Source organism: Panthera onca, chromosome C1, assembly GCF_046562875.1.
Source record: "Panthera onca isolate mPanOnc1 chromosome C1, mPanOnc1 haplotype 2, whole genome shotgun sequence".
Lineage (NCBI taxonomy): Eukaryota > Metazoa > Chordata > Mammalia > Carnivora > Felidae > Panthera > Panthera onca.
The window spans coordinates 138,629,362-138,654,677 of NC_138346.1; the positions used below are offsets into that span (position 1 = coordinate 138,629,362).

A 25,316-nucleotide genomic window follows, 5' to 3' on the forward strand; every position below is an offset into this window, starting at 1 on the left:
TTTTTTTTTACCTACTGTAGAATTTTATATTCATATAAATTTGTCCATGCTTTGTTTTTCCAAAGATCCTTTGTAGGTATCAATAAGTCAAAAGATTAGGTATTAAAGTGGAAACAAATGATCTCTATTTTGACTGATGTAAGCTTTGCTGTAATATTTAATAACATCACAACCAACTGCTTAGCCTCATTTTTTTTTCTATTTATTTTTTAAATCAAACTATGGAGATGCTAAACTTTAAGGCCTCTAAAAAGATTAGGGGGAAAATTGAGTACATAGTTTTTAAAAGTGGGCTGAAATAATTTTCAATACAAAAGAAAAATCCTTTCTATTTTGGCACACGGTATCAGAGAGTTGTTTGATCATTAGTGAGGTTAGTTGGATATCACAAATAATAAAACAATTAAAACAGTTAATATTCAGGCCCAAGTCTTCAAGGTATAAATGAATCAAATATTGAGGAAATAGCATGTTTCAAGAGTAAACATGAGTATGTATGAGTGTGTAGGGACATAAAATAATACATACATAATGGAAAGACCCATGAATAGAATTGTGCTTTTGAATTCACAAATAAATGATCCTAGGTGGCTTATGGTGTTGGTGCTAAATATTTTAAGAATTGCAAGATTTACTTATTAAACTTATAGTAACATCTCCTAACTACTAATTGACTGAGTTAGTGATAGAGCTCTAATAGTAAAGTAAATCATACTATTTACATTTTTAAGTCATAAGAAATTATAAAATGCATTAATCAAGAACTTCAGTTTAATTCAATGAGCATTTATTCAGCACCTATTGTGTATAACGCACTGTATTTAATGGTAAGTTTAACTTTTATGAGGCCTGAAGCTTATATAATTTGAAGATTCTTTTATCTAAAAGAAAAAAATTACAAATTCAAATTTAGGCACAGGGCCTTAAAAAAGGACCATGCAAGTGAGAGAGCCTGAAGCTTAAGCTTCAATAACTTCACAGTATATATGTCTTTGACTCTAATAGCTGCTATGGGAAATCAAAGATAACTAAGGCATAATCCCTACCTTGCTCAAGCTTAGAGTGAAATCTGTGCTAACCTTCAAGGATACTTCTGTAAAAAAATGAGAAAAATGTATAAAAGGGCTTTGATCTCCTGGTGAAATAATTTTGAATTCCTTCTCATTTAAAAATCTTTATTTCAGTTCTCTATATAGAGCAAAGTTGTACCAAAGTCTTGGACAAATAAGGTCATTTCTTATACAGGAGAATTATATTTTACTCTATTTCCCATTACATACACCATTCAATGATGGTATGTTCCAGTTACCATTATTACAACAGGTTGAACTGACAAGCCATACTCACCATTGACTTTTTTGCAACTCAGATAACTATCAACAGATGGTAGTGATGATCTGTTATGATGTGGGGAACAAATGATAAAGGTGTCTTTTCATGTGACCTTTAAAGACATTAGAAAAATCTTCTCAAAATGCCATTCTGCATTGAAAATAATTACATGAATATTTAATTTTACTCTCGATGAAAGGTGAAATCACATCAGAGATATAAACAGTATTAGATTTTTGAATAAAAACCTGAGCACAATAGCACTAATCCAGCTGCTCGTTCATTCGTTCATTCATTCACTCATCTACTGAATTGCGTGTCTCTTATGCTACAAGTACTGTACTAGGCTTTGTGGTACAGTACCCAATAGCATGGACACATTGCTATTCTCATGGAACCTACAGTCTTGTAGGGAACACACAAAGTAATTCCTCAATAGTTTTCTAAAATTCTAATATTTTTCAAGTAGAAAAACTACAAAGGTTTATTTTTGTGTCTTATTTTTCCATTTTTATTGAGAAGAAATGGTTTTAGATATCAGAATAACATTTTTTTTTAACATTTGCTTATTTTCCTTTAAACTAACTCATTAATTTGTTAAACAACTAACTTTTGTGTTCCAAAATCTTACAGTCTCTTTAGTTTAAGTTGTTATATTCTCTTTTGAATTAAAGACTAGCTCCACAAGTCTGTCTTGAGATGCTGTACTTAAAATCCATGACAGGAAAACCTGGAGAGAACATTTAATCCTAAACACTGGCTCAGTTTGCTCCATTATATATGGTGCTATCAACCTTTATGCCCTTCTCTTGTTGAACCCTTTCTATAACTTACATTCTCTTCCATGATCTCTTCCAAATATCTGGATTATGTGTCTACTCAAAGATTCCTTTACATATTTTTCTTCTTTTTTTTTATTTGTTTTTAATGTTTATTTTTGAGACAGAAAGAGACAGACAATGAGCGGGGGAGTGGCTGAGAAAGAGGGAGACACAGAATCCAAAGCAGGCTCCAGGCTCCGAGCTGTCAGCACAAAGCCAGACACGGGTCTCGAACTCATGGATGGTGAGATCATGACCTGAGCCAAGTGGGACGCTACATGGACTGAGGCACACAGGCGCCCCACGTTAGATATTTTTCTTAAAGGAACTCAAAGTCTTCCTTTTCCGTGACACTTTTAGATTTACTGGAGCACAGCAAATAACTTAAAATTCTTTAAAGAGCAGTTTCCACAAGGAACCAATGGTAGTGTTTGCATTTGTTGATTTCTATAAAATAAAAAGAAATTGAGGGGCACCTGGGTGGCTCAGTCGGTTAAGCATCCGACTTCAGCTCAGGTCATGATCTGATGGTTGGTGGGTTCCAGCCCCACTTTGGGCTCTGCACTGATGGAGATTCTGTCTCTATCTCTCTCTCTGCCCCTTCCGTGCTCGTGCTCTGTCTCTCTCTCTTAAATATAAATAAAACATTAAAAAAAATTTTTTAAAGAAATTGATGGCTTATGTAGCTATATTGTGGGTCCATCAAATTGCTTAGCATTAGGTGCGAATAATTTGGTGAAAATGTAGAAGGCTTTGTTTTGTTTATAAAATTTCTTGTTGTGAAAGGAGACTGGCCATTCACCCAAATTCACAATATAACTTACATCTGTGACACACAGGAACAAATTTAGGATCTTATGAGTGATATCGTATTTGTGAAAATAATGGTATAGACAAACAAAATTTTAGAAAATTCATTTTATATTCATTTAAAGGGATTTAAATGGATTATATGCACATTCAAACATGTGAAAGGCTGTACTTTCCTTCTTCATGGATCTGTACTTCTTATACATAAATACCAGAGCTGAAGTATTACCCAAATATGTAGTCTTTAATACCTACCTGTGATGTATACTTTGAATTGGTTAAATCAGTATGCCTTGAATATATTATTAACTCAGATATTTCATTAACTTTCCATTTTTATGGTTCATTAAAACCAGTTGTTTGAGTCCCTAGAACAATAATTAAGTCATAATTTTTTTAATTTTCAAATTATTGTTATGTGATGCACAAATCAGTCATTGCCTCTTATCTTTCACTTTTTTTTTCTTACAGTAAAAGAAGCCTTGAGCCCTCTAAAATTTAACAGATGGAATCTCCCAGAAGTAGATCCAGAAACTATGCAAACCAGTGAACCATGGGTGTTCGCAGGTGGTGATATTGTTGGTGTGGCTAACACTACAGTGGAATCAGTGAATGATGGAAAGCAGGCTTCTTGGTACATTCACAAATATATACAGGTAGGCATTTTCCATCACTTTCAGCCATTTTTTTTCCCAATGGATACATACTTCCTCATTTATTTTTGCTACTCATTCATGACAGCATTTATATATGACATATAATAACCGTATATGAAATACATTATATACGTATATTAAGTTGGATAGAATTTTTTTAACATGGACTAGATAGCAGAACTGTTTAATTGATTGAGAGTTCAGTGTGCATTTCTACAGGGAAATGCCATGAAGTTACTAGTTCTTCTGTTTTCAAAATATTTATTAATGGCTTAAAGACATAGATAATACATTTATCAAATCTGGGTGGTACACAAGATGATAGCAGATAAGATCTATATTCCTAATGATCTTACACAGTCCAGAATACCATGTTGTCTGTCCATTTGAATCAGATGAGTTCCTATCCACTTCCCAAATTATGTACCTAATTGTGTACCAATTATGTACCTAATTGAAAAGAAAACAAGTATTTTATAAATTTCAATTGTAATTTTTCACTATTTAGGTTCATGATACAAATGCAGAATGTAAAAATGATAAAATATAAAGTCAAACATACTCTTACAGTAACTAGAGGGTCGTGGGGGAAAAAAGCCATAATTACTAGATATCAGTTGTCTTACTTTTTGACAAAATGCTTTGTTTTCTTCTTGCTCTATAATTTAATTAAACACAGATATAGTGATCTCCTTTATATAAAATGTTTCTGGAAAAATTTGCTCTTGTTAATAAAATTCTTCTTTTTTTCCTATTCAGGAAAGACCCCCTATTCATAACATGCTGTCTGCCTCTCTTCTTTCAGTTTCTTTTGTTTGTTTCTCACATGGTAATAAAATTTACTTTGTCTTTAATGTTTCCTTGAATAGTTTTCTTCCACTTTGCCATGACCATTTAGTCTTTTCTGGTTGTCCCCCTGCTTTTTCTGTAATCTGGGCAGGAACTACTTATCTACTAGGTAGAGCCTGGACCCAGTACTGATTATATCATGCTTTTTAGGCTTAATTCACTGACCTATTCCCACCTCAGCCCAGCGTCTCTGAGTAGTGGGGCTTGGGATGTTGTGGTCTGGGCATAAGGTGGCATCACAGAAATACAGGGCTCTAAGAACGAGTGTAACCAGCCTCTGGGTCATGCATAGAGACAAAAGTGTGATTTAGGAAACAATGTGTTGTGGAGATGACAAATGTAAAATTAATAATGCTCTCCAAATCAGTATAAGTCAGAAGGAACTAGGCTAGGAAAAAAAAAAAAAAAAGGAAAAGGAATGCAATTTAACAGGCAGAAACCTGGAAACCCAAAGCAGAAAAGCTGGTTGTGGCTCCAGCTCCAGTCTCTGGAGCACCTGTACTTTGGAGAGTCCCCATGGCCTCAGACGTACACAGAGGAGCTGTTTGACAGGCTAGGATGGACTCCTAAATTGGCTCCTTTTGCTCTTTCCGTCATAAAACTTATCACCCTGTAGTTCTACTTCCTCATTTTATTTATTGTCACAGTACTCTCAAGGATCCCCATTGCACCTTCTCCTGCATAACTCTCTCATCTGTGTTTCCATCTGTGTTCTTCCATGTTCAGCTGTCCACTGGAAATCTTTACTTGTGTGCTGATGTATATTTCAGACTCACTGGACATCTCCACTTGGTTACCTACACTTCTCATTCGCTGCTTTAAACTAAATATGTGCTCCCGAACCTGTTCCACCTCCAGTATTTAACGTTTCTGGTACTCAGCTTCAAATCCTCTACATCAGTGTTCCTCAGATTTCCATTTTTTTTTTAATGTTTATTTGTTTGTGTGTGTGTGTGAGAGAGAGAGAGAGAGAGAGAGAGAGAGAGAGAGAATATGTATGTGTAGGGGAGGGGTGGAGGGAGAGGGAGACACAGAATCCGAAGCAGGCTCCAGGCTCTGAGCTGTCAGCACAGAGCCCAATGCAGGGCTCGAACTTACAGACCATGATATTATGACCTGAGCGGAAGCCGGTTGCTTCACTGACTGAGCCACCCAGGTACCCCTGTTCAGACTTCTAGATTACTGATTTCTAGATTACTCAGACTAATACAGTTTTCAAATCAATTTCAAAACCAAAATAGGGCTGACAGCTTCTTATTTCACTGTGTAATGGCGTTAAAGTAAGCCCTTAAACATGTTATAACATTTACTATATTACATATACAAGAAATATATTAGTAAGGAAGTTTATGAGAGAAGTAGGAAACAACACAGTCTCAGAATAAGAGATACTTCTAAAGAAAATAAGGTTGGAAGATTTACACTAGTGTGTTTACACACACACCTTTTTCTTAATATAAAATAACACTGTTGTGTACATCTTTACTTAGGAACTTTTTATCAAATTTTATTTTCCTCTTCTCTCTCTTGTATATCTAGTCAATTCTATCTCTGTAATGACTCTTTCATATGATTATTTTAATTTGCCTGTTTTTGGGGCCAAATACAATTTTTGGTTGACCAGACATCTCACTGACCGATCTGTTAACTTCTTGAAGAAATGAAAAGAGAGTCAGGAGATGAGAGAGAAGGCTCTTATGCTAGGTTTCAACCTAGTGAATGCATGAATTCAGTTCGCAGAACTAAAAATGATGGGAAGGCAGAGATGCTAAAGAGAATTGAAAGGTAAAATTGAATGAAGGACAGTGCAAAGGGCATGTGTTAATTTTTTTCTAAATATTTAAATCTATTTATAGATTTTAAATTAAAGTACATAGAGAATATTTACTATCTTTGTGATTGTGGTGGTTTTGTACTACTTCACAATTTTCATTCGAAAGGATTTCTAAAGATGTTTTTCTTTTGACTTTACTTTTATCTTTTTACTTCCCTGAATATAATAAATGTGTACTGAAAAAAATGAGCAGTCATTTTACTTAGCTTCTTCTTACCCATAAAAGAAACAGACTTTGAGGTATGATGAAAAAGAAAAGTGCACGTGCTTTAAAAATACATATTGCTAGGAACGATAGTGTTTGAAATATAAAATAAAAAATTCGTGACCGGTAAGAGTTTTGGATTTGGCTGAAGGCTTTAGACTTGTCAAACAAAGTGTTGAATTGCATTTTAAAGATGGAGTAGAAATGGAAGGCAGGTAAAATCTCTGTCAAGTAAAATCAACACTTCCACCTTCCTGCCTGTTGGTTGCAAAGTGCTAAGCAGTGATAAGACTAAAAAGGAACATATAGACAAAGTGAGATTTTTATTTCTCCACACTGTCATTAACTTAGTTCTGGCCTCTATCACCTCTTCAAATTGCCTCCACTTCTTCCCTTGTCAAATCCGATGAGCCTATGCTGCCACCAGGGTCATCTTTCTAGAGTATAAGTTTGATCCTAATTTCCTCATTTAAAACCCTTCAGAAGCTCCTTTTTGCAGTCAAGATAAAGCCCAAACTCCTTAACTTATGATGCCAACTTGAATTTTCCCCAGCACACCAAGATTTCTCCTGAATCTGGGCCTTTCCCCTACTCCACTCATGTCATCTGTCTAGATCCTACCTGTCCTTCAGCCTTTGAGTCCTCCTCTGCTTTCAGAAACACGTTGCTCCTTTGTGTTCTGTAGCGCTGTTTCCTGAGGGAAGCCTGCCTACTGATCTGTCTCTGCACAAGCCAGTGACCATGCTTGTGTATTGTTATGCCCTCAAAATAAAGAGCGTATTCATCTATTAAATAGGAGAAATGCATAGAGTGAGATAATTCATTTTAAAGGAATTGAAAGAGGAGTTAAGAAAACTAATGAGTTTGTTATATAAGTTCATTAACACTGTAAATAAATAATGTTTCCTTCAAGTGCAACATTCGTTAAGAAAAATTTTATAATGCCTTAATGTATTCATGAATGAAGGTTTATCACTGCTTGTCTTATGTTTTGTGTTAGTTTGGGAGGAAATGTAACATTAGATAGTATACTTTAAAAATGATTTAATACCCACATTATAGTATTAATTCACGCATACATTTATTGCGATTGGATACTTTGGATTTATTTGTAATATGCTTTTTCAGACACATGCGATTATTTAAAGATATCCTTGTTGGGATTTCAGTAATTCCCATAGTTGTCTGAAGAGAGCTCCACTTAAATTTTTTTAGTTAATTTGACCAGTTACCACTTATTGAGTACCAGCTGCTGGACTCAAGGCACTTGGCTTTGGGAGAGTACCAAAGTGAATAAATGAAGAGAGGTAACAAATACAGCAGCTGGAAATTTAGACTCTGAATTAAACAGACCTGATTTCAAACCCAGTTCTAACAGTTTTGAACCATGTGACCTCAGGCAAGTTACTTCATCACTTCAGGGCATGGTCTTTTCAGGGAAAAATAAACTATTTATTAATAAATGAGTAATGATAATTAGAGTTGTCAAAATGGTATTAGAGAAGAAATATATAATAGGAGATTTTGAATAGAAAAATAGTATAAGATTTTAACAGATGAAGATTTAAAGAAGCTATTTCAGGTAATTATAAAAGCATTTTATCTAGCCATTTATTTATTCATCCATATACATCCAGCTGCCTATCCACATAGTCATTCATGCGTGGAATCATTAATTAATTAATTAATTCATTCATTCAATAAACATTAAAAAAATAGTGCTATCTTCTTTAGATAGTACTCATCAGTAGATTTATAAATGTGAATTAAAACATGAAGCTTGCCATTAAAAATCTCACAGTCTGGTAGGGAAGACAGTTGTGTAAACATACATCTAATACAATATAATAAATGCACTAATAAAAAATGTAATGGCACAGGATGACATAGAAGAGATAATGATTGATTCTCTCTGGATGTGGGTATAGAATGTGGAGTCAGCAAAGGCTTCGCAAAAATCAAGATACAAATAAAGAAGGAGGATAAGAAAACCTGAGTGATTTGAACTACTGGAACTTAAAGGGGCTGCCAGATAAGACTATAGATCCTACTCACTGCCCAGGGGTACTCACAGAACGGGCACTCGACTGAAATCTGACCAAGCTCCACTCACCTAACAATGGTATCTTTTGTGCTGCTTCTATTCAGAGTGAGGAGTGCCTTCCTTGAATTTTCACAAAGGTGCTTTCTGCTTCTTTAAGCCTTGCACCTGTGCAATGGCTTCTTTTAATTTCACCAAAAGGCATTCTGGGTTAGTGGAGTCCCTAAACATAGACAATACGTAGGAAAAATGAGAGAAAAGATCTATAATTATACTGGGGTTAGAACATGATAAGAATGCCCAGTTTAGGATTTTAATCAGGGGTATGTAATGAGGCAGGAATGTGGTAGGAGTTGTTTGCATAAAAAGTGAGAGTGTCAGATCTTGTATTAATACAGAGAAAAACATTTTCCAATTTGTCAACATTTCTCTCTTTAAAAGTCATTATTTTAATATGAAACTTACTTGTCTTTATTTAGTGGTACCAATAAATGATCCAATATGACTTCAACTTTGTTGTTTATAATATTATGATGTTAGGAGTCCAGGCTTATTTGTTTTTTTCTTCTGCTTAAATAAGAATTACTGAATATCTGAGATAATTTTGGTAGTGTACCCAAAGAAAGAGTATGTAACTGAAAGAGTGACTATAGCGACACAAAAAAAATGTGTTTTAAAATTCATTTGCACTTTCACTTGAGTGTTTCCAGTGGATTTGTTTATTTAACCAGTGTGCACGTGTGGGGGTCTGTGTGTATGTATCTGTGTGTATGGGCACATGTATGTGGACAGGTGGATAGATAAAAGTTCTGTACTGGGAAAAAAGGAAATTAGCTGCATAAACTATGACCTTTCTTCTCTAAAGGTGCTTACAACAATGTGAATTCAAGGATTACCAATGTGAAATAGAAAACAAATATATGATATACATGAAGGAAAGCTAAATTTAGTGAAACCAATAAGTACTAAAGTAGTCAAAGACAGAGATCAATGTTAGCTAGAGTTATTAGAGAAGACTCACGAAAGAAGTGGTCCTTGGTTTTTATCCTCCTTGGAACGAACTGTTATATTTACTTGTTAGTTGTAATAATTACTACTATTTGTTTAGCCTCTATTACACATTGTACATTTTTTGGTTACCATGACCCAGGTCATGACTCAGGTCATGATCTCATAATTCATGGGTTTGAGCCCCACATCAAGCTCTACACTGGCAGCGTGGAGCCTGCTTGGGATTCTCTCTCTCCCTCTCTCTCTCTACCCCTTCCTCTTCCTTGTTCCCATGTGCACATGCTTTCTTTCTCTCTCTGTCTCTCTCTCTCTCTCAAAAATAAATAACCATTTAAAAAGTGTATATATACCTTAACCAGAATAAGTGGCTAGAAAAGTTCTAAGATTATTAATATTCCACATCTCCTGACTTCCAGAGAAATAAAAGAGGGGCAGTTAGCTCAATTAATATAATTAAACATGTAAATCTAATTGTTAATTGAGGATAAAGATGCAGCATTTTAATTATATAGGTAAATCCAAAACATTCATTAACAATGAATTGGCTAAATCAAATACATTCCTTTAAAAAACAAACATAGGAATATAAAAAAGGTCTCTTATTCTATGAAACAAAAATCAATAATTAGTTGATAAATTTGAAAAAGTCAAAGTGGAAATTGTAAAAAGGATATATACATTGTTAAACATATCATTTTATTTTAAAACATAGATATTTTCTCCTTTTCATTTTTCTTTAAAAAAAAAAAGCAGGGTTGAATTCTTTTGTAGCCAAGGGTTACAGTTCTATCATGTTTCTTGTGTAAACCTATACATAATATACCACCTACAACTTCTAGTTTTGTTTTTTAAAGTGGAGAGCATTACCTTCAAGAAACATACCAAGCAATTTTCTGGATTTTTGTATGGTTGTCTTTTGTCATTTCATTTGTTTAACCCACATCTTATTTGATGCAATGACTTCTTTTTTCATCAACTCCCCTTTATTATATCTTTTGAAAGCATTCAACTTATTTTTCACAGAATTAGCCCCTTTCTTTTCACATTCCTATAGCTCTTCAATTTATATGATTTTATTTTACATTTATAACCAACACAAATGGGGTGAGGAACATAACACTGACTCAATAAATACACAACTCAGTGGTGGAATAAGAAGTCCATAGGCACACAGGGTACTCTACCCATTACAAAGATTCAACACTCCTTGTCTTCCCTTTGTATGTCTCACATAGGGAATGGAGAGAAGAAATTAATCCAGTAAGTCTGTTAGATGCAACCAACTTGTTAAGGGAACCTATAAAGTGTCTAAGGTCCTTCTTTACCAAATGTATTTACAAAGTGTCATTATTAATTTACAAAAATGTTACTAATTTACCAAAATACGATTGTTTAGAAGGTTGGGAATTTACTTTGTTTTAGTATTAACATATAAACAAATTTTATTACAAAAAGTAGAGGTACATCGAGTGTATCTCGTCATGGTACATCCCCTACTAAGAACCAACGTGGAAATAGAATACAGGTTAAATTCTTCTAAATTCTAATCCTAGATAAGAGGCTTGTTTTCCCTGAAGTAGTCCTGGTAGTTCTGAGAAGATGATCTTACCAACATAGGACATTTTGTTAAATAAAATTGTTCCAAATATATGGAAACCATCATCTCAAAACCTACTGGTTTGATTGCATCATTAGAGCAATCCTTAGCCATGTTATTAATTTAAATTTACTATCCCTTAGATACAACATTAAAACACCACAATATTTATTACTAGTAGTGGAAGGGATCAACTAAATATACATGTTGCTGCAAGGAAAGCACTTGTAGTGGTAAAAAGATAAATATTGAGTGACAAAAGACAAGCGTTATTAGTGGAAGAATAAATATGGAAAGCATAGAAGAAGGGATAGAAATTCAAATAAAGGAAAGAAATTATATAGAGATTCTTCAAATATAGGTAAATAATGAAAAGGAAAAGAAGACCTGGTTTCTTCCAGGTAGAATTCTTTCCGTGAAATTCAAAGACTATGAAGAACTGCAGAGAATAAGAAAGGAGGCATTGGGACATTAAGCATTAAAAACAAAACAAAACAAAACAAAACAAAAAAACCTTCTGGTTGCTGTGTTTACAAATGACTTTGGGAGTCACTGAATTGAAGTTGAATGGTTACAGAATATTATTTATTCACTGCCACCATTTGAGGTCAGCTTTCATCAACAACAAAAAGTTAATTTTGGTTTAGTTTCAATGGTTCAACTACATATATGAGTTTGTCTATGTGCATCCTCCCAAATGATAGTCTTTTTTTCTTCCTCAAACTTTATCCTTTATTTAATATGCTGTATTCCTATAATAAGAATCTGTGTTAAGGTGCCTGATACTGTTTTGATTTTATTTATGAATCTATGTTATTCCTTCCAGCTTGTCAATTCCCCTTGAAACTAATTCTTGTGGCAGAATAATCTTAGAAGATAGACACAAATATTCTGGCTTCATACTAGGACTAAAATGTCTTTTGTAACCTATAAAATCACAGAGCACAGGTGTCTTTTAAGTTTTACCTTTCTACAGTGTTTTCCAGCTCTACAGTGAGGCTTATATGATATTTTAATGAAGATTATAATGAAGTTCTGTAGCAGTTAATGTGATTCTACTCAGTTGTATATAGTATATGGGTACATTTTAAAATAGATGTTTGTAAAATTCTTCAAAACTATCATAAATTCCTTGCGTTGATGACCTACTTTTCTACTGCTCGAGGTTTTTGTGTATTTTCTTTTGGTTTGATTGAGGTGTAAAAGAATCAGTAGTTGTTGAGGGAACTAGGTGTCTCAGGGGATTAGTAATGAGATACAGAGCCTTTAACCTCTTGGTCACTAGTTCAAATTTGCCTCAGGTCAAGAGTGACAGAAAGTCATTACCATCTGATGGCAGTTCAATAGGCTATGTGAAATGAATTTGTGATTTCAGTACCTAATGGAGAGAGATCCATGCCAAAATCCCACCATAGAGCGAGTAAGTACAAACTGGTGGTTTGAAGAGAAAGGAGGAATCCAGTCATTGCTAACTATTCCATTTCTTTCTTTGAGCTGTGACTTCTTTTGGTGGATTTGTTGATGGAATGAATGGCATGGGAAAACTAGGCTTGCCCTAGTGTTGGTTTGTGATTTGAGGCCATGAGATGCACATCCATAGGAATCCCTATCTGTCATTGTTGCTAATGAGGTACAATTCAGCATTACGAAATTGACTTTTAAAAAGTGATTTCAGTCCCAGATGGTGATTCATTCAAGATTGAAAGTTACATCATTCATGTCTCCTATTTCTTCAATGCCCTTCTGCATATATTTTTTTAAATGTTTCATTTTCCTTTTTAATCATATTATTAATTTTATCTACCTTTGGACATATGACTGAACATTTAGAGAGGCCTATTCATTCTTGTCAATCTTTCACATGAAAAATACTGAGTTAACAAACAAGAATAGAAAATTGTAAGGACACTTTGAAGATGGGGAATTAAAAATTGAGTGCAGTACGAAAGGATCATTGCTATAAAGCTAATTGAATTATGTGTATTCTTATCAATAAATGAAATCTTTCACCTTCTGCCACTTTTAGGGTTGGAGATTATGTGAGGGATTTTGTCTTTCTAATATCTTCAGTGAACAGTCAGGTTATTAAAACTATTTGATTTGGGGATCTCTTTTAAAGGAATTACCTTTCTAAAGAGGACAAAGGCAAATGTTTATACCTGAAAGATTTATAAGATCACAGTATTTTCTTCATAATGGAATATTTACATTTTTATTTTATATTGGACTCACTGACTTTCAAAAAGAACCTGCACTGTTGGATTGTAAGGATTTTAAAGCTATCTCTGATAATTTTTATGATGTGAAAATAAAGTCTAAAGGATGATAGCTACTCTGGCTCATATTAAAGATTACTGTTCTCTACAAAGGTGAGCAGTTGCTAAAAATATGACAGTCTGGGATTTTAGAAAACAAACTTAGAATAACTTTTCTATGCCCAAGTCTCTTGCTTAGAAGAACTTCAGTGCCAACTTTGAAGACACTTGTTATCATTATCATTGCTTAAAATATCATTTTAATTTCACATCTTCAAAGGCATTCTTTTGCCCTGAAATATACCAGTGGTTTCTACAATATCTGAAGAACTATGATTTGAGAATTAGAAATTTAAATTGCACAGGCTGAATATTAGAGTATTTCCGTTACCCTTTGCAGGTTTTGAGGCAGCTTATTCGACCTTACAGTCTCACCAGGAAGCTAATGGGAAAGCCTTGCAGCAATCTTCACAGGAAAGTTTCCAAATGTCAAGTGTCATCTTTCCAGCTGTTAGATGAATGGGTAGCCAAGAGGCATTTATTTGGGTGTGCAGCCCCTGTGAAATCTGGGTGAGGCAAGAGAAAAGGCTATAATTTGGTGGTTAGTTTACCAGTATTGGTATAGTTGCAGATCTCCTTGCCAGGCAAAGGACTTCATTTTGTGGTTTAATGATTGACAGCCAACTGCAGTGTTCCTGCACTTAGAGAATAAAAAAATGCCTTAAAAAAAAAGAGGGATCATCAATATGTCATACTAATTTTTGAATCCTTCACTGCTTCAGATAAAAACAATCTTATCGACGGAGCTGGCTTCTTCCCTAAACCCTTCTCCAACTGAGAGGACATAAGGCTTTTCAAATGACAACTGTATTAAAATCTTGAGACCTATTGAAAAAGTGTCCTTCAGTTTAAGATATATTGCAAACTCTTTAATTCCTGTGTTAAAAGAAGATTGATATGAATCATTGGTCACTGTCAGGTTGAAAAACAATGAATATCAATAAAAAGGCAGTTTTAAATCATAATGGATTCAATTTGAGATAGTGATAGACTCCAAAAAATAATATTGAAATATGTCATGGCTAAATGCTGTTTCCATGCTAAGCTTTTCCACTTGGTCAGGATCACTCTATTGAAATGACTTCAGCCCAATTTCTTGTTGGGAAACTATGCCTTTAGACAGAACTAGAATCGAAAGTGCATGTGTTCTCATTTTTATCCCTTCCAGTGAGAAATAGTAAAGTTAAATTTGCTTATAGTCATTGAAAAATGAAGTTATTTTGTTTATAAGTAAGCATACATTAAACCCTATAGATGGTCTATAGGGTTTGCCTTTTTGATGGTCGAGTCATGTTCATTTTTGCTGTAGTCCCTAGCTAATATTTTAAAATAATTATTAAGAATCGGAAGCTTGACACTTATTTCTGTTAAAATTTCTATTTGTAATAATGCATAGCTTTTTGTGTATGAAGGGGAATTTACTTTTTTATAACATCTATATGTTATAAAAGGAAATCAAGGGAAAAAAATGAGGAATGAGCCTTTATCTAATGGAGCTATGAAAACAAAATTATCTAGTTGGTGATAGGGAAAGAAAATACCATGACTAATAAGTAATTTTAATGCCTTTTATTGACTTTATATAGGGTTCCAAACCTTTATTAAATGGCAACGTTTGACCTGAAAAGTAATTTAAAATGAAATTGTCTCCATAAAGGCAGAATATATCCTTACCAATACAGCAGTAGATTGCTAGTTCAGGCAGATAACTCAAGATTAGAATGGTTAGAAAAAATCTGAAAAATCTGATCTATGCCATACTGAACCTGACCTCAGTATGTGCTGAGGGAGTATGAAAGAAATTAGCCACTGCAAAGTCGTTGGGTCCAAATGGGCTATAGGTGTTAAGAATTCAAGGCCAAATCTCCAAAACCTTGTTGCCTGGGGCTGTGTAGCACTGGGGGGTGGGTGGGGGGAGGGAATATCACAATAGAACAAAGCACTGGAAACCTTTAGCTTGCTGGGGAAAATTCAGATGCAAAACTTAATCAGAACTGTGTTCCTCTGTGTTCAGTGTTTTAGGAAAGTCCATATACAAGTTGTAAAAGATCAGATTGAAAAATATCTAGATACAAATGGTATAATGAAAACCTAAAAGTCAAGAGAGCTGGGTTAAAATCCTAACTTAGTTGCTCATTAATTCTGCCTTTGGATCTTTGGGAATGTTACCTTGCCTTTTGATTATCTCACTTATAATTCGGAGCACAGAGGTGGAATTCTCAGCTCTAGTACTTAAAGCTTTAAAAAAAAATTTTTTAATATTTATTTATTTTTGATAGAGAGAGAGCGTGAGCAGGGGAGGAGCAGAGAGAGAGACAGAGAGAGAGAGAGAGAGAGAGAGACAGAATCCAAAAAAGGATCCAGGCTCTGAGCTGTCAGCCTAGATCCTGATGCAGAGCTCGAACTCGGGGAATGGTGAGACCATGACCTAGGCTGAAGTCGTACGCTTAACCAACTGAGCCACCCAGGTGCCCCAAGGACTTAAAGCTGTTAAAATCTCACATGCATTATCTTGAGCCTCACTATCTTTATCCATAAAAAAAAAAAGACAAGATTATAGTTTTTTATGGTTCTGAAACCCAAGCTATGTATGTTAAAAATAAAGAATCTAATTTATGGAATACCCATTATATGCTGATTATTTTTTTAGAGGCTTAACATTCACGTTATACTCAAAATTACACCTACCAGAGTAACTACTTTCCTCCCCCACCCCATTTTAAAAATTAGAAAACATATGCTGAATTTTGCTGAGATGGATATGGCCCTGGAAATATTTGATTCAGCCATTTAATATATGGGTCAGAAAACTGAGGAACAGATTTTAACAGAGTCAACTCAAGTCATAGGAAAATTCACTCGGGAGAAAAGAACAATAATAGAACTGTATGAAAGGGATTTAAAATAAATATGTTAAAGATCCCCAAAGAGATAAAGACAGCAAAAACATCCATAGAAAAGAACAGAAGAAATGTAATGCCTTTCTTTTTTTTTAAATTTTTTTAACATTTATTTATTTTTGAGAGAGAGGGACAGAGCATGAGCAGGGGAGGGGCAGAGAGAGAAGGAGACACAGAATCTGAAGCAGGCTGTAGGCTCTGAGCAAGCTGTCAGCACAGAGCCCAATGCAGGGCTCGAACACACAAACTCTGAGATCATGACCTGAGCCCAAGTCTGATGCTCAACCGACTGAGCCACCCAGGCGCCCCTGTAATGCCTTTCTTAAGGTGTTGATGGTAATGGCATTCAGGGGCTAGAGCCCAAGTTTTTCCATTCTCAGCCCTAGTATTCTTTTCAGTGTTCATCCTGCCCCATCTTCATGGTGTCCTTTGGTTGAGCTTCAGGTGAGAATATGCAAGGCAGAACACATACGTAAGCCCCTGCCAATCATCAGAGAACTCTGTGCCAGAGTAGGGATGAGAAAAATGGCACTGAGCTTTTATAATCCATGCAACTAATCCTCAGAATGATCTTATTTCATTTTTGGATCACTTCTCTTGCATTGCATAGTCACCATATGCCAGACAACATCTCATGGGAGCATAGCCTTCAAAGTGAGTGTTTGTCAGTTTTGTTCTCTGTGGTATCCTCAGTGCCTAGAACAATGCCTACCTCATAGTAGATGGTTGGCCAATAAAATGCCTACCATATGGTAGGCACTTGATAACTATGATTGAAAAATTGAATATGCCGAGGAAATGCTTTAGAATATGGGAACATGAGGTTTAGGAAGCACATTTCACAAATTCATGTGGCTCATTGATGATAAATAACTACTTAGGCTGACAAAACAGGTGGTGGGGTACAGTGATCCTGGAAACAGAAGTATGAAAATGAGCATACCAGTGCATTATAATTTTTCTCGTGTGATCCTCACAGCCATCCTTTATAATAGGTGTTTTAAAGAGGAGACATATGAGTTTTCAAGTGGCCTTACTAACCTGATTTGGGCACAGAAGTGACCCCTGAACGACTATATTAGTTTTTCCCTGCATCCTATCCCCACCTTAGCCTGTTTCAGAGACTTCTCCCAGAAATACAGGGGTTAATAGGTTAACACAAAAGCAGGTATTGCCTGGTAGGTTGTTGACTTACAATTTTGAGCTTTTTATTCCAAGTCTTAATATTTAACATTGCTGCTGTCACCTTTCTTAAATGTCAGCCTCTTTTATTTACCTTCATCACTCTCACCTTGATCATGCTGACTTCTTTGTGCTACATGGATTTGCTGTCAGGCACCACCCTGTGCTGGTCACCAGGCTTTTCTTACACTAGACATTGACATCTTGTCAGCAGCGTCACCACCTTTGCCCCTGGGCCTGTGAATATGGCAATTGTTACCCTACTGATTGACACTTTTGAAAATTTGTCAACATGTTATGTATTATTTGGGGGGGACCTTTGGATAACTTACAAACCACTTCTTAAAGTTAATTCACTGGTTTATCCTTTTAACAAACCCTTTGGGTTGTATGACATAGAGCTTCTGTGTAAAAGTCTGTGTGCTATTTTCTTAATGAATGATATTATAATTAGTAGAAGGTGAAAGAAACCAATTTTATTACAGTAGCTCAGGTGATAAATTGAACCATTCATTTTAAAGTCAGAGAGTGTACCAAAACTGTTGGTATATGCATGACTCTGCTCACCTCCTCGTATTGCTCAGATATTATTTATTAAAGAAGCCTCCATGGGCACCAAATGGAAACCTTCCCTTGCCCCTAGCCACACTACTCCCTAACTCACACATACTCTGCATTCTGTTTCTGAGGAGAAGCCACTTGAAAACACACTATTTTGCGTTCCTGAACCCAACTGCAATGTTTGTGTATGAGGGGGTAGGGGTTCCCCATACCACAAAGCAATGCTTGGACACCAGTTGGTTATTCTACAGTTTAACTCAATTCCATCACTGTCTACACTGAGATAGCATCAGATCCCACAAGTAAGCACAGTTCTTCTGTAAAACTATCCCACCTTCTGCCCTCCTCTGCCACTTCAGACCCCATTCGCAAGCCCAGGTTACCACTTGTGTTTTTCACCAACCAGCTATATACAGATAGGGGTTCCTATGACCCCTTCCAACTCAGGATGCCAATTGTAAGTCCAGTTTACTACTTGTACTTCTGACCAGCTGTTTATAGATCAGCGGTTCCTATGACCGCCTCTTTGGGTTCAATTAATTTGCTAGATTGGCTCACAGAACTCAGAGAAACATTTTACTTACTAGATCACTGGTTTATCAAAAAGGATATTACTCAGGAGCAGCCAGTGGAAGAGATGTCACAAAGCAAGGTATGGCAGAACTTCCAGTTCCCCAAATCTCCACTTCATATGCCAACCTAGAAGCTCTCTGAACCCTGTCCTTTTGGTTTTTTATGGAAGGTTTACTACATAGTCAGGATTGATTAAATCTTGATTCAACCTCCAGCCCCTCTCACCTCCCTGCAGGTCAGGGGGTCAAGGGGATGGGACAGAAAGTTCCAACCCTCTAATCAAGTGGTTGATTCTCCTGGCAACCAGCCCCCATCCTTAGATGCTTTCATCCATTAATTAACATAAAAAAGACCTTCATTGCTCTCATCACTTCAGAAATTCCAATGGTTTTAGGAACTAGAAGCGGGATTAATACCAAATATACATTTCTTTTTTTTTAAGTTTTATTTATTTATTTTGAGAGAGAGAGAGAGAGAGAGAGAGAGAGAGAGAGTCCTAAGCAGGTTCCCTGCTGTCAGCCCAGAGCTCAACGTGGGGCTTAATCTCATGAACTGTGAGATGATGACCTGAGCTGAAATCAAGAGTCAGACACTTAACTGACTGAGCTACCCACGTGCCCCCCCATATATATTTCTTATTATAAATCACAACATCACACATGCACACAGGCATGCACACACACACACCCTCTCATCTATGTTTTTGATCCCTCTCCCTCCATCACTCTGTAATGTAAAATCCATGAGACCAGAAAAATGTTCCTTTTTTACTCCTGTGTTTTACCACCTGGTCACAACGCCTACTATATAGTAAGTACTCCATAAATATCATTTAAAGATTAAAAATGGCTATGAAATATTTTAGATCATGGGACACATGAGATTTAGGAAGCACATTTTACAAGGTCACTTGACTCATTGGTGATTCTGTTTTAGATTGCTATATTACTCAGCTTGGGCTGCCATAACAAAATACCATAAACTAGGTGGCTTAAACACTAGAAATTTATTTTCTTTTAGTTCCAGAGGCTGAAAGTCTGAGATCAGGGTGCCAACATGGTGGGGTTCTCATGAGGGTTCTCTTCTTAGCTGTAGGTGGTTCCCATCTCACTGTGTCTTCACATGTGTCTCTTCTTATAAAGGCATTAATCCCAAAATGAGGACCTCACCTCCATGACCTCATCTAAACTTAAGTTGCTCCCCAAAGCCTAACCTCAAAATGATATCACTTTGGGGTTATGGCTTCAATATATGAATTCTGAGGGAGTACAAATAGGTCCATAGCAGTTGCTAAAAGAGCTAGTACCTGGCAGTAGGAGTAAAGTTTAAATGGAAACGAAAGAATACAAAAGAGCATGCTAGGAAGAGAGGATAGCAATTGTAGACACCCAGCGAAAGATAGAGTTTAGTGGAAGTCCTGTGTGACTGATAGGTGTATTAACATAGAGGGTGGCATAAGGTAAATTTGGAGAGGGGGACAGGACCAGCTTATGAATGATCTTGTAAGCTATAATAGTCTCAATATTAATGAAATGCAATGTTGAATGAATGAAAAGTTTTAAATAATCAAATTTGTGTTTTTAAAAGGTCCTGGTACAAAGTAGAGAGTAGATTCTAGTAGGAGGCAAGGAAAATGTAAAGAGCAGTAAGAAATAGTCCCAGTAAGAGATAATGATGGCAATGACTATAGATAGAAGTACATGGATTCATATATTTTGAAGATAGAGTCATTAGGTTTGATGGTAGAAGAGAAATGGGTAATGAAAGAGAAGAATCAAGAATGATTTATATATTTTGGGCTTAAGCTGAATGAATGAATGGTCATGTCATAAAGTAAATGGGGAGAACTGGGGGAGGAATAGTTTTTTTGTTGAAGAGGAAGGAATTTTTGCATGATGCTACTTTAAGTTGCTTAAGATCTGGTAATTGGGGATGGAGGTAATGTTTAGATGAAGAAAAAGAACACATTGATTTGACTTAATGTTTAATTTTGTGGCCTTTCTCTACACTCAGGTTACAAATATTTTATTAAGAGCGATGTGAATATAATCCTTTAAAGAAGTGAATAAAATGGGATCATTATTTTTTAGAAACTTTTCCATAGCCTCATATCTTTTCTAAAATTTTCATTACAAATAGTAATTTCTCAAAATGGAGAATTGAAATCTGATTTTATGTTATAATTGTAGTCACTCTACCTAGGCCTTTCCACCATGGAAGCAGCTAATCCAAATGAATTTCTGCTTTGCAAGTTTTTCCTCTCAATAGATATTTCTTCAAAGGGCAAAGTAACTGACCTGGAGTTAATTAATGCATAAATCCTGCCTATGAATTAATCTAGTCATAAGTAGCTATACAATGTTATTTATTCTTTGCCTTAAAATAATCTCAGAATGGATGCTTCTAGAGCAGCTGTACCCCAAGATAGGGACCATTGTAGTTACATCACAATGAAATATAAATAAAATGAGTAAGTGCAAGCTGTTTGATGATTTTAAATTGGATGGAACATAGTTAGTAGTTATTTTCCCTTCTTCAATCAAATATAACACTACCAATAGTCTTGCTTTTAACAGTGCTTTTTTTTTTTTTAATTTTCATTCTAGTAAAACAAATTAGGGAAAAATGCAATTGGGATACATAATTATGATGTGATTTGCTTTTTCTCCACAACATAACCATTATACATGCAAATTTCTCTGTGTATAATTCCATGACCCAGCCAGGTATATTTGGAGAATACCAGTGATAAAAAATAATAATGCAATAAGGAAATAATAGGCCATTATAATTTAAGATTATATTTATTTTTATTTTCATTCCAAAATGAAAGGTATTATGATTGATTATTTTATTAATATCTGAATGGAATATACTTTTTAAAAATTTTTGATAATAGTTTTTCAATTTGTGTGTACATGTGTTGTGTTTGTATGTTCAATCAAAGCATCATGAAAAATACTCAGATCATTTTCCAACTTTGAGGACATTAATGCTTTAGAAAATTAATGTTTATGGAAACAGGAACAGCTCGATGTAATGTAGAAAGTGTAAGCTTTGAATTCAGGTCTTGCTCTATTATTAGCTTCTTATCTTTGGAGACATTGCTGTTTACTTTGAGCTTCATTTTCCTCATTTTCAATAGAAGAATAATGCCTAATTTGAATAGTCGTGATCATAAGGAGAGAATAAGTACAAAACACTTATCACTGGGTCTGGCATAAGTATTATTTGCAAGTAGACAAGTATTTTATGGATTGTGAGAGTAAACAAATGTCCTATTTTTATAGTAGGTCTCAACATTTGGGTGGCGTAATGATGGTTGTCAGAATTGATACCTTAGAAGCAGATAAAGGTCCCCATATGGGCACTTCTTAGAGTATCTGCTCACCTTATAATAATACTTTATTCTCTTGAACAGGCCCCTGGTAGCCATTTATTTTAATAAGGTAGACATGTAACACATTTGTGGCCAAACTTGAATGTCTCATTTGAGAATTAGGAATTAGGGAGAGCATTGACATGGCTAAAGAAGTGATTCTCAGCCTTGGATGCATAATTCAACTCCTTGGAGAGTATTAAAAAACTACTAGTGCTCGAGTCTTCTTCTGAATGATTCTGATGTGATTAGTACGGAGCCTATCTGGCCAGGACATCAGAATTTTTAAAACCTTTCAAATGTTTTTAATATGTAAAGTTAAAAATTACTGGGCTAGACCTATGGAATAGCAACCATTCTGCATAAAGAGTCAGAGGAAGCCAATTGGCAGAGACAGAAGAATAAACTAGATGCACAAGAAGAGGAGTGAAGGAAAGACAGATAATCTGGCTTTCCCTGAGGAGAGCCATTCCTTGACGTTTAGCTGTGTTCATGAGTTTCACAAGATGCTTCTGTACCCTCGCTCTTAAACAGCCATCTGAGGCTAGTTTCCACTACTTGCAACCAAACAAATCCATTCTAAGGCAGAAGTTAAAAATCATGTGGGGCAGAAAAATGTTTCATTTTAAGTTGGCTCCTAGCAAAATTGTGAAATCAGTGAATGTTTATGTCACTGTATGTGTCTGACATAGAATGCATACATTTACATAGTAACTTAATTGCCCAGAGTAGTTATTTACCATTGCACTAAATAACTCTTTTTAGTGCCTTTGCTAAATTCAACAGTCTTCCAGTGGTAAAAGTTGAATTTTATTCAGATTAGAATCATAGAATAATGGGATATGTATCTGGAATGCATTTCACGATTATTTCACCTAAATTGATTATCATTTTACTGGGAACTGATGTAAAAATGAGACTAAATACCCAAGGTCACTAGTCTGATGTATTCAACAAATATTTCGAGCATCTTTCTGCCAAGTCTTATGCCAGGTGCTTAAATTAAATTAGGTTGGAGGCACATACATATAAGCAAACAAGTACAGAATATGATGAAGGAACAACTTTGCTTGCGGACAGCCGGGCAAGTTTCCTAGTGAAGATGACAACAGGACTAACTTTTTTTTTTTTAACATTTATTTATTTTTGAGGCAGAGAGAGACAGAGCATGAATGGGGGAGGGTCAGAGAGAGAGGGAGACACAGAATCTGAAACAGGCTCCAGGCTCTGAGTGGTCAGCACAGAGCCCGATGCGGGGCTTGAACTCACGGACGGTGAGATCATGACCTGAGCTGAAGTCGGACGCTTAACCGACTGAGCCACCCAGGTGCCCCAGGACTAACTTTTGAAAGATTGCTTGGAATTTTCAAAGCAGAAAAGCCAGACAGGAAAGGACATTTAAGGGAAAAAAAGTCAAAATGCATAGGTACACTAATGATATTGTTTTATTTGAGAAATGATAAAGTTATTTAATAAATGGAAGCATAAAATGTTGTGAGGGCATGGTACTAGATGAGATTAGAAAGAGTGAAAGATGAGATTAGAAAGTGTGGGGAGCAGGGAGGAGCCCAGGTCACAACTAGGGTTATATAATGCTAAAGAGCTGAGGCTGGATTCTGCAGGTAGTGAAGAGCCTTGAAGGATTTTGTAGGTGGAAGTGAAGTGAGAAAATTTAAGTGTGACCCATATAAATTTGGGAACTCTCATGGTTTATGCATTTCATGGAGATAATATTTTTAATGGAGTTATAAGTGATTAAAATCTTCGCTAAGTCTCCCCTAAAAAAATTCTGAGAAGGACAAAGAAAACTTTGTAAAATGCCATCTTTAGACGTCCCTCTCATTTGCAGTGTCTTTTAGTGTCTAACAATGGCTTCTATAAAAGAAATGTTACTTTTTACCTTTACACTCTAAAAATGTGCCGGACATCTCAATTTTTCCTTAGTCTCTGTTTTTACCTCCCTCTTCTGTCCTCTTCTCAGTTCTTTATCACTTCAGTCTCTTGATTCTATAGGGTTTTTGTTTTTTTTTTTCTTTGTTTTTGGTGTTTCTATTAATTATATTTTGAACTACCAAAGAGATCGTGGTAATATCCATGAGACAGTTTCTTGTTTTAGAAAGGGAAAGGAAAAGGAAATCACATAAATTTATGTTGTTGTACTTAACCCTTTTAACTATGTTAGCAAAATTCTCAATTTCAGAACATAAAAGGTAAATGAGGGGCACCTGGGTGGCTCAGTTGGTTGGGCGACCAACTTCGGCCCAGGTCATGATCTCACAGTTCGTGAGTTCAAGCCCCGTGTCGGGCTCTGTGCTGACAGCTCAGAGCCTGGAGCCTGCTTTGGATTCTGTGTCTCCCCCTCTCTCTGCCCCTCCCAATGTCTCTCTCTGTCTCTCAATAATGAATAAATGTTAAAAAAAAATGGTAAATGAGATATCCAACAAAGGATGACAAGAATATCAAAAAGCATAAAAATAATTATGAAGATCTAAATGCTTAGCCTGGGGGAAAAGGCAATTTGGAAAGAATATGATAGTTCTTTAAAACATACCTGAGGATTGCCATGTGAAAAAGTGCTTTTACTTATCTTTGTCTCTAAGAGGGCAGAGTTGCCTTTAAGAGTAAGAATTATATATATGATACCTAATACATACATATATATTACATATATTTCTAATTATAATGGAGATATTAATTTGAGTAAGATATGCTCACTTCCCTCAAGGAGCTTATGTTCTATTTGAAGAGAAAATCAACATGTACAGCACAGTGTGATGACTACTGAGGTAGGAACATATTTTAAATTGCAAAATAGCAGAGATGACAATTAGATATATGAGACTAGGGTATGAAATATATTAAGGAAATGCCCCAGGAAGCATGTACTTGCATAAATGAATTGAATTTGGAAAGATGAGTAATCATTTGATGGGTGAAGAAAGACTTGGTTTATATTTTAGGCTAGTGGAAATACATGATAACGCATGGAGACATGTAGCAGTGTGATGAAGTATCTGGGGTTTTAATTTTGTGTGTGGTTGGTTGGTTGGTAGATTTATTTGTGTTTTTCTATTTGTGAATTCCAGGGACCTGTCTGTTTTGTTCATCTCTAGAACTGCAAGTTCTTAATAAGTACCTGCTGAGTAAATACATGAACAAAAGTAGTTTTATATGAATGTTAAGAATTGTATCTAAGTACATGGGCATTACCTTATAGAAGCAATCAATATATGCTATGAAAAGAAATTTG

The 25,316-nt window shown here is 35.4% G+C and overlaps 1 protein-coding gene and 1 long non-coding RNA gene across 7 annotated transcripts in view; one reads left to right on the top strand and one right to left on the bottom strand.

Annotated features, from left to right (window-relative positions):
- Positions 1-9,657, bottom strand: part of LOC132673685 (uncharacterized) — a 47,366-nt gene extending 37,709 nt beyond the window's left edge. For 3 of the 5 annotated variants that reach the window (XR_009608159.1, XR_009608157.1, XR_009608158.1), the window contains exons 1-3: positions 9,570-9,657; positions 8,621-8,771; positions 1,348-1,444 (exon numbers count right to left, since the gene is read on the bottom strand). This is a non-coding gene — a long non-coding RNA (uncharacterized LOC132673685). Of the gene's footprint in view, positions 1-1,347; positions 1,445-7,128; positions 7,745-8,620; positions 8,772-9,569 lie in introns of those variants that run through there. The other 2 variants (XR_009608161.1, XR_009608160.2) reach the window with 2 other exon arrangements.
- The window catches only part of DPYD (dihydropyrimidine dehydrogenase), an 853,279-nt gene that overhangs the window by 426,821 nt on the left and 401,142 nt on the right, over positions 1-25,316 (top strand). For both annotated transcript variants that reach the window (XM_060626444.3, XM_078451629.2), the window contains exon 12: positions 3,435-3,619. In XM_060626444.3, coding sequence (XP_060482427.2) covers positions 3,435-3,619 — 185 coding nt within the window. The remainder of the gene's footprint in view (positions 1-3,434; positions 3,620-25,316) is intronic.